The sequence below is a fragment of the Ictalurus furcatus genome, chromosome 13 (assembly GCF_023375685.1).
Source record: "Ictalurus furcatus strain D&B chromosome 13, Billie_1.0, whole genome shotgun sequence".
Taxonomy (NCBI): domain Eukaryota; kingdom Metazoa; phylum Chordata; class Actinopteri; order Siluriformes; family Ictaluridae; genus Ictalurus; species Ictalurus furcatus.
The window spans coordinates 18,798,480-18,808,838 of record NC_071267.1 but is presented as its reverse complement, the minus strand read 5'-3'; the positions used below and the strand labels follow the sequence as shown (position 1 = coordinate 18,808,838).

General features: G+C 39.9%; 1 protein-coding gene across 1 annotated transcript in view; it reads left to right on the top strand.

The window, feature by feature from the left end:
• LOC128616976 (cadherin-10-like) overlaps nt 1-10,359 on the top strand; it is a 56,584-nt gene that overhangs the window by 3,046 nt on the left and 43,179 nt on the right. The window contains exon 2 of the mRNA XM_053639882.1: nt 3,574-3,903. Coding sequence (XP_053495857.1) covers nt 3,706-3,903 — 198 coding nt within the window. The 5' untranslated portion in view covers nt 3,574-3,705. The remainder of the gene's footprint in view (nt 1-3,573; nt 3,904-10,359) is intronic.

Below are 10,359 nucleotides of genomic sequence, written 5' to 3'. Positions count from 1 at the left end.
GCCGCTCTACTGACCTGACTTACTACACTCTCTCGCTCTCTCTCTCTCGCTCTGTCTCTCTCTCTCTCTGATATTTAGTGTGACACAATAATACATAAAACCCTGTTGCGCGTACAGCCAGAATGTCTGTTTCAAACCATCAACACATGTATTCCCACTTAAATACTTATTAAGACAAAATTACAAAGCCGTGATCTTTGTAAGCATATGTAAACACACAAACACACTTGTACACCTACCACTTAAGCTAGTTAATATGACAAGTAAGGCTGTGAGGCTTTATATCAGAATATTTACCCTTCCACTTTTTTTTTTATATTAAGCTACTGTTAATCCTACTACACTGATGCCTTTCTTCATAAACAACTTTTTAATATGCTGCTGACTCTTAATACAATAATCAAATTGAGATAATTAAATGAAAGTGCTGAACATCTGGCAAGGATTTTTTTCCCCCTCTTTTGTGGGCCCATCTGCCCCCCTTGGCATGGGCAGCAAGTAGAATTTTAAAAAGATATGCTGTTTTAATGTTTAATAGGCATGCTGCATCAAATATCCAGAATGCTATTAAAACCCAAGGACAGCCTTGAATATTAATTAGAAAATGCAATCACAAGAATCACCACAGTTTAATTGCCACAAACGGTTTCTGTGAGATTCCAAGGATGCACTTGTCATCACTGTGGAACAGCTCAACTCAGAGTATGGAGGCCACTAAAAGGAAAAAAATAAATAAAAGAAACCCTTTATCAGCTTATAGCTTATTGGCACCCTCTAAATCAGCCACCACAACATAATCTCCTATCTGGACCCTTCCAAAAACCCCATCCTCTAAACAGCCCTGTTACATGACAGCAATGATAACACTTTCTCACCAGAACTGGGTTCTCAAGGATTTACAACACGATAGCTTAATGCTACCATGCTGCAGTAAGCACAAATTCATCATCTCAGTGAAAATGGCTGGACCTGACTTTCTATTATTACATAATTTACCATACAATACTTACATAGTCTTAACACTTAGAACCCAATGAATGCAATTACTGGGCATTTTTACACTCACTTTTCTCAGTTTCATAACTCAGGTTTCAACATTAAGAAATATAGAAACAGAAAGAAATACCCTTTCCAAACATAGTGGCAGCTTCATACTAAGATAGAAATACATATACAATATGTTCAGCACGGTGTTTAAAATGTACTCCCTTCACATGATACTATGCCTCAGTTTTATGGACAGTTTTTTGTTTGTAACAGTTGTAGTTTCCATGTTTGTTTTTCGCCTATGTGTAAGCAAGTGTACTGACATCATCAGTGTCACAGAATCATCAAAATGTCCAGAAAAAAAATAACTGATGCATCTAAAAATTATATATCAATATTTTTACTGTCCTTATTTACTTTCACTGTTTCTAAATATATTTGGTCGGTTATTTCTCGAATGTTTGTGAAGTGTGAATCTTCCATGACATTCAAAACACAGACACAGATGCACCCATACTAGCTTTCCCAGCTCTCTATCTTTTATAGTGTGTAAAGATGCAAGAGACTTCAGTTGGTCACCTGGAGGAGAGACATATATACTGCTCAAGATGAGAGAAACAGATAAACAGATATTTATTTTGGTACTGAGAGTGCACTATCAAACCTAACAGATAAAGTAAACTAAATAATACTTCACTTTATTTTTAATTGTTATTCAAGTGTTATAAACAGATGATAGTAAATTTCAATGTCTAATGGTAATCAGATTGGCCCTGAGCAAAAAAGTACAAGGCACTTAGAACTCCAAGTATGTAGTCTGCACCAACATGAAATTAAGGGGAGACAATATCAATGGAAAATATTTATGCCTCACACTTATCATATTACACTACTCATCAGAAAATTCCTGTATTTCCAGATCACAGAGCATCTTATTACATCTAATCTAATTACACATTTGCATAGAGGTGCAAAATATGTTTTTATTATTTAAAATGGTAATATAAAAATGTGTTAGTACTTACGTATCAAACAATGACATATAGCCTACAGTATGTGTAGCCTAGAATGTCCTTAAAAAAGTAACACATATGAGGAAATAACAAATGCTCAAAAATAATATGAGGTTCTGAAGGTTTATATTATATGCATTGATTGGGTTAAAATATGTATTTTTGTAAGGAAAAATAATTGTGTAAAGGTGTAAAAAATTAATAATAGGTTTTGTTTACCCTAATAAAAGTCCTTAAGGTATGATAATAGGTGTGCTTTTTCATCATATCTAACTTTACTAATAATGGATGGATTTCCACTAAGACCTAGCATTTATCCACATTATAGGCTTATACAAACCCCAGAATGCTAGCTTCACATTGATGGTAGCAGTGTATACCTTGTATCTTTCTCCACTATTTTAATGTTACCAATGTAATCTTACTTACATAAACAGCACATGTTAGAAGTATGTAGACTGACTCCACGCGTTTTCATTTTATAATACTAAATTGGCAATAGCATATAACAACTCTGCCCTTAAAGTCATGTTTTATTCATAAAAACTGCTACAGAGATGTTGAATGTAAACGTTTTCCTCAGCTCTCTGACCCTGAGATACACGAACCACATGTCTGAAGCCCACAGAGGCCTTCCCATGCTGGGCTTGCATGAATTCATTATCAACATTAGCAAAGTCAGTGATTCCACAAATTACAGCAGTAGAGACACTTTTAAACTACTACCTTGTGAATAGTGCCCAGCTTAATCTGTATCTCTAATTTAATTATTTCATTCATGCTCATAAGAAAATGTGCTTTTACAAATACTATTTTAATAACATCAAAAAGGACCATAGTTCTAATTTGTTCACAGACAAAAAATAGGCATAGATGCTTTGTTCTTCCATATGCCTCCAATGACATTGTGTCGTTTTATTCTCCTTGTCTTTCTCATGTAGATTCAGATTGGTGTAAAGGAACGACATAATATTATGAATTTGCTTCCGATTTGTTTGTGATCCCCCTAGAGATACAGTGGGGTAATAAATGCCCATCAGGCTGGCATGACACTTTGGCCTTCTACATTTTCCTTGAAAACTGGCTTGCATGGAATGAAGGAAGAGCGATTTATTAGGATTAAGTTCCAAACGCCCATAAATTATGCATGCGCTCCCTAAATTACCATTCCGCAGTGCACTTGGGGCACACTGTGCTTCAGTGAGTCATTGTGGGTTTAGCTAAGCAGCCTGCTCTGTTTATTGTGTACCATAGACTTGTATGTATTCAGAACTTTGAGCAGAGCACTGCAGTTCACTCTAGATTTTTGATCTACAGCTGTGTGAAATCAACCCTCAGAGTAAATAAATGGTTATAAATATGTTTTTGAAGTACTTGTCATTTCTGGTTTTTAATGTAGAAGACAATTCAGTCAGAAACTGTTTGTAACTTTATTGCTAACTTTTAATTTCTACTGACTGATTTGCTGCCAACTTAAAGCTATTCAGCTGCTGTTATCTTAGGGATTCAAGAAAGAAACCATAGCATGATGCATAATTTTGTGCCTCATCAATCTTCTCTTGCCTTCTCCCAGGCCTGAACTGTAGAGGAGAAGAGGATAGGATGTCCAATTCTGTTGTGATTTGCATTCAGCTGTATCTCCCAAACAACACTCAAGCCACTAATTGATTCCCTATCAAGGACTCTCCAGGAGCGATTGGATACAATGATAACTAATCAGCTCACTTTGCTCCTGCTGTTGTCCATCCTGGAGTGGAGCTCGGCCTTGCTCCGCCCGGTGCCGGGATTTAGCACAGCTGATAGGGATGGACGGACACTTCACCGTTCTAAGCGTGGATGGATGTGGAATAGTTTCTTTCTCTTGGAAGAGTGGACCGGAAGTGGAAAACAGTATGTAGGCAAGGTAAGTTTGGAGATTAATGGAAGCCAACTGCAACATATATAATGTCATTAAGTGCTTATATAAGAAAACAACTTGTTAACAATACATCAACATGTTCAAGCTAAGAATAAGAAAAAATAAACTGAATGCTTGATACACAATAGCAGCAAAACAGAGCAAACACTATAATATTTTAGAGAACTAACATAACCACCTCTGCAGAGAGGTGAGCAGGAGACAGCTATAATATCATTACATCAAACTAAAGCACCATACTAATAAAACTGATATGTACAAAATATCCAAGTCCATTTTAGATGCAAGTCTCTGTTATGACTGAAGCCCTTGAATAGACTTACAACACAGTATGAAAGTCAAAGCTATTCTATAATGTAACCTCCCAGTATTTCACAGCTACACAAAGGTGTGGTGAGCAGCACTCTGATAAAAATCACAATAGTGCAAGTGTTCTTCTCAGTCTGCATGGCATCAGATCAGACTGAAGTGCTTGTCAAGCCACCAGTGTAAGCGCAAAGCTCTGAGACAACCATAATTTAGAAATCAGCAGTTACAGTCCTGAGGGGTGGGGTGGGAGGGAAATGAGGGCGATTGTCGGCAGCCAATTTTCTGTTGAGGAAGCTGGCTTTCATCACTACCTTCATCTTGCCCAAGTAAACAAGTGTCATGAGCAGGGGTTTGAGGCAGAGAGGGGACTTGAGTCTGTGAGCGCCAACTGATAGTATCTTGTCCTTTCATATCTATGAAGTGTGAATGCAGAGATCATTGGGTAACAGACCCAAGCTTGTGATCAAGGAAACAAAAAAAGAATGATGGTGATAAAGAAAACAATAAATAAAAGAAAAAGAAGAAAGAGATGCTCTCATCCATGGCATCATTGTGTGGAGGTGCTGAAGCAGTAAAGCAATTCTGACTGGGACAAGTTCATCAGTAGAGGTACTGTTATACTAATCAGTGGCCTGGCCTGCTTCCCAGTGTTTGGATGCTTCTGTTTGTGTCCTCTCTCTCTCTCTCTCTCTCTCTCTCTCTCTCTCTCTCGCTCTCTCTCTGTCTGTCTGTCTCTCTCTCTCTCTCTCTCTCTCTCTATCTGGAAATATAACAATCACATGGGGCTGGCCCTATTCCTGCTGACTGTCCAATCAGATTTCTAAGAAAAGTACTAGAAAAACAAAAGACTGCATTAAATGCTAAGGATAAAGAAGGGAAAATGTTTCAAAGATTATTCTAAGCATATGTGTTATCATTAATCCCATCAATTTCCATGTGTGTGCTAGTGAATGAGTTTGTCCATCTGTGTCAGAGCCTCTGTGCTGACCGATGAATAGGCACTAAAAAGCCCAGCAAGAACCCATCAGAGCCAGTGATGGTCTTTCTTATAAAGATAATTCACCAACCACTGCTGAGTTCTATGGGAGGCCATGTTTATTTATGGCCAATGGAGCCTCTTTTCATATTTAAATCATAACAGTGGCTTTATTCAGACATGGTCTCATACTTGCAAAATCAAAGGAATGTGCACAACTCAATTTGTATGAAAGATTGGAGAGGTTAAGGTCCAAGACAGAGTTACTCTTCTTACCTTTTCTTATCATTTAGTTCAAAATCCAATCACACGGCATTACATTTTCTAGACTTTATTAAAATTTTAATTTGAAAATGCTCATTCAAACATGTATTTGCAACATCATGTATTGCAAATGAACAAATCATTTTGAGACATAATTTGAATTCAGTTTCAAAATGTTTGTATTTTTGTGCACAACAATGTCCAGTGGCAGCCAAAATTAAAATGCAAAATTGTCATTTGACGTTTCATTTTCAATTTCTAGTACGATTTTGCCATATTAAAAAGTAATACCAGTCTTTCAGTTGATATTACTTTTTTCATGTTCCAATTTGGGACAAAAAAGCCTTTGCAGTACTGCCCTGTCTCTTTTCCATACCATCTCTCTTTGCAAACCCAACTGCATTTTCCCTGTCATTGAAGTAGCCCTGTCAATTAAACACTGTAGGTAGGACTTTGAAGTGGAGGAAGCAACTTAAAAGCATATATAGACAACAGACACATGTTGTTTGTTTGCATTGGCTGAGATTTTTGTATATGTGGCTCCGATGCTGAAGCTTTATCTAAAGGTTTCCAAATCTCCCAGGTCTTCCAAGAGGTATTCCTGTTTTCTACTCTCTCCTATTTCATCCATTGCCCTAGCCTTCTCTGGGTTACCACTTTTTTGCATCCTGTAGCCTGCTCTTGTTGGTGCACTTCCTTCACCATGAAAATGCAGCATTGGACTGGATTAGCCTTGCATCAGTGTAGCTTGTTGGTTGCAAATCTGATGCCTCCCATCCCTTGCTGCACAAAGTTGGCCAACAGTATTATTCGTGCTGGAGTGTCGCCTTGGCCTAGGTTGCCTCTGAAGATGTCCCAGTTGACAGTGGCTATTGCGAGGCTCTGCCCGCATAATCTCCAGGCTTACTTTGGTGCACTTATACTCCACTATGAAACTGAAAATGGGTAGTTGTAGGATACCCTTGCTGTAGAGCCCAGTGGTTCCTGAGGCACCTGGTGAGGACTACCCATTTTCAAACGGCAGGCACTAGAGCTCCAGCTTTCTGGGGAGTGTGATATTATCAATTCTCTCAAAGTCACTGATGGTATCCTGCCTGAGCTGCTCTATTTGCTAGAGCAATCCTGAAGAGCTGCATCATACAAACATACTAGGCTCTTGATGGGCTTCTCGGCCACCACTGGATGTGGAAATACTTCTGGACTTGCTTGGTTTGATCTTTATTCAAGTCAGTTTGATATTTTCCTGAAGGTTTCTCAGGAGCCACTGGTGCATTCCCTGGTTGCAGTGAATGTTGTCAGGTCATCCATTTAAACTCTGATAGGAGGAAGACTTATACTGGACTTTATCAGATCTCCAGCAACCACCCCCATGAACCCATGAAGATCTTAAAATTACCTCCAATGCCATTGTGAAAACAAGTAGGCAGATGAGACCACCTTGATTCCCACTTCCAGATGCTGCCATGCTGTGGTTTAGTCTACTGTAGGCACACATAGCTGGACATCATATACAGTATCTCACAAAAGTGAGTACACCCCTCACATTTTTGTAAATATTTGATTATATCTTTTAATGTGACAACACTGAAGAAATGACACTTTTGATGCAGTGTAAAGTAGTGAGGGTACAGCTTGTATAACAGTGTAAATTTGCTCAAAATAACTCAACACACAGCCATTAATGTCTAAACCGCTGGCAACAAAAGTGAGTACACCCCTAAGTGAAAATGTTCAAATAGGGCCCAAAGTGTCAATATTTTGTGTGGCCACCATTATTTTCCAACATTGACTTAACCCTCTTGGGCATGGCGTTCACCAGAGCTTCATAGGTTGCTACTGGAGTCCTCTTCCACTCCTCCTTGACGACATCACGGAGCTGGTGGATGTTAGAGACCTTGTGCTCCTCCACCTTCCGTTTGAGGATGCCCCACAGATGCTCAATAGGGTTTAGTCCATCACCTTCACCCTCAGCTTCTTTAGCAAGGCAGCACTCATCCTGGAGGTGTGTTTGTTTTCGTTATCATGCTGGAATACTCCCAGTCTCCAAAGGGAGGGGATCATGCTCTGCTTCAGTATGTCACAGTACATGTTGGCCTTCATGGTTCCCTCAATGACCTGTAGCTCACCAGTGCCGGCAGCACTCATGCAGCCCCAGACCATGACACTCCCACCACCATGCCTGACTGTAGGCAATACACACTTGTCTTTGTACTCCTCACCTGGTTGCCGCCACGCACGCTTGACACCATCTGAACCAAATAAGTTTATCCTGGGCTCATCAGACCACAGGACATGGTTCCAATAATCCATGTCCTTAGTCTGCTTGTCTTCAGCAAACTGTTTGCGGGCTTTCTTGTGCATCATCTTTAGAAGAGGCTTCCTTCTGGGACGACAGCCATGCAGACCAATTTGATGCAGTGTGGGGCGTATGGTCTGAGCACTGACAGGCTGACCCCCCACCCCTTCAACCTCTGCAGCAATGCTGGCAGCACTCGTACATCTATTTCCCAAAGACAACCTTTGGATATGACACTGAGCACGTGCACTCAACTTCTTTGGTCGACCATGGCGAGGCCTGTTCTGAGTGAAACTTGTCCTGTTAAACTGCTGTATGGTCTTGGCCACCGTGCTGCAGCTCAGTGTCAGGGTCTTGGCAATCTTCTTATAGCCTAGGCCATGTTTATGTAGAGCAACAATTCTTTTTTTTCCAGATCCTCAGAGAGTTCTTTGCCATGAGGTGCCATGTTGAACTTCCAGTGACCAGTATGAGGGAGTGTGAGAGCGATGACACCAAATTTAACACACCTGCTCCCCATTCACACCTGAAACCTTGTAACACTAACAAGGCACATGTCACTGGGGAGGGAAAATGGCTAATTGGGCCCAATTTGGACATTTTCACTTAGGGGTGTGCTCACTTTTGTTGCCAGTGGTTTAGACATTAATGGCTGTATGTTGAGTTATTTTGAGGGGAAAGCAAATTTACACTGTTACACAAGCTGTACACTCACTACTTTACATTGTAGCAAAGTGTCATTTCTTCAGTGTTGTCACATGAAAAGATATAATCAAATCTTTACAAAAATGTGAGGGGTGTACTCACTTTTGTGAGATACTGTACATTGTAGAGGACAAGGTTTATGATGGGCTCAGACACCAAAGTAATGTAATGCAGCCCAGAGGAAGTTGTGGGGAATGTAGCCAAAGGCATTGGAAGACCAGGAAACACCACATGGAGGTCGCTTCCATCCCTTTTGGCAATCTGGATCTGATACCAGATCATGGTTGAGTGTTCCAGGCATATGGACATCTTTATAGAGATAAATGAAGAGATTTCTATCCAGGTAGTATAACAGCCTGTGTGCCACCACACTAAAGAATATTTTGCCTTGAACACTGACCAGCCTGATCTGGTGGAACAGGCGAAGGCCAACAGAGACCATCTACTTTTTGTCAAGGTCTCTTTTACAAGTTTGAAAGGAGCTTAGTATATGCTAACTCTTGCCTGCTCTTTCATCCTGTGCTTTTTTCTCAGGTTCTCAGCTCTCCTTAATGTTGTGAGCCTGACCTTGATGTCATCTTGCAAAAGGTTAATGCCCCCCTTCTTCTCCACTGTGGCCTTTCTGCACTGCATTTTCAGCTGTCTTTATGCTTTGACCATTCTATTTCCTGCTAGCCCCTGGACATAGTTGGAATGGGCGGAGTACTTTCCCTTTCTCTATTGTTCCAATACATTCAACTCCATAGTTATAGACCAGTTCTTTCATCATCTCCAACTTCTTTAAGGTGGTGCCCCCAAGTGTCGCCAAGATGTGTCAGAGGTCAGTATTGATTTCCCTCAACAGAGACTATATAATGATGTCATCACTTTCTCTGAAATGAGTTTGACAGAGCTGAAAATACAAATAAGAATACAGAGCCATTTATTTTTTACTTTTGAGTTGCAGTTGAGGACAAGAAAGTAATCTCCAATAGAAGGATTGCTATAACATTTTCAATATGGCAGGATCATACCAGTTTAGACACTGAAAATGAAATGTCATTTTAAATAGACATTTTAATTGCATTTTAATCTGGGCAGCCACTGTATATTGCTGTGTACATAAATACATATTTGCACTTGAATTTGAATTTTGTCTCACATTGTCACGATCTCGCCGGCAGATGGGGCTGTGGCGACAAGGTGCACGAGCGGCTGCAAAGCGCGCGCGTGCACGTGCTTGAAGTGCGCATGGATGCTAAGACTGTGTTCACTGTTTCCAGCTGTCAGCAATTAAGAGAATGGTGACTGGTTATTTAAACCCCTCGCATTGCTGCGCACGCCACACTGTATTAAAGTAGAGAAAAGACTAACAGAGAAAAAGACGGAATGAATAATGGTGCCAGGTGGTAATGTTACCATACTCTGTCTATTTTCTTGTTCCTTAGTTCATGCTAAAGTTAGATGAGTGTTTCCTTCCATAGTTAGAGAAGTGTTTCCTGCCATAGTTAAGAGTGTTCATGCCATGCCATAGTTAAGAGTGTTCATGCCTGAGTTAAATGAACATTTCATACCTGAGTGAAACGAGTGTTTCAAGTCATAGTCCTGTTCTAAGTTTTGTGCTTCATGTCTCATTCCGAGTTAAGGGATAAGTGTTTAAGTTTCTGGTCCTTAGCTTAAGTCTAAATAAAGACGTCACTCCTGCACTTACTTCCTGCTTGAGTTGTGTTTCGTAACACACATTATGCATGCCAATAAGTTTCTGGTCCTTAGCTTAAGTCTAAATAAAGACGCCACTCCTGCGCTTACTTCCTGCTTGAGTTGTGTTTCGTAACACACATTATGCATGCCAATAAGGAAAATAAATGTTTGAATTTTTATTTTCCTATTAGCATTTAAATATGAATAAAAA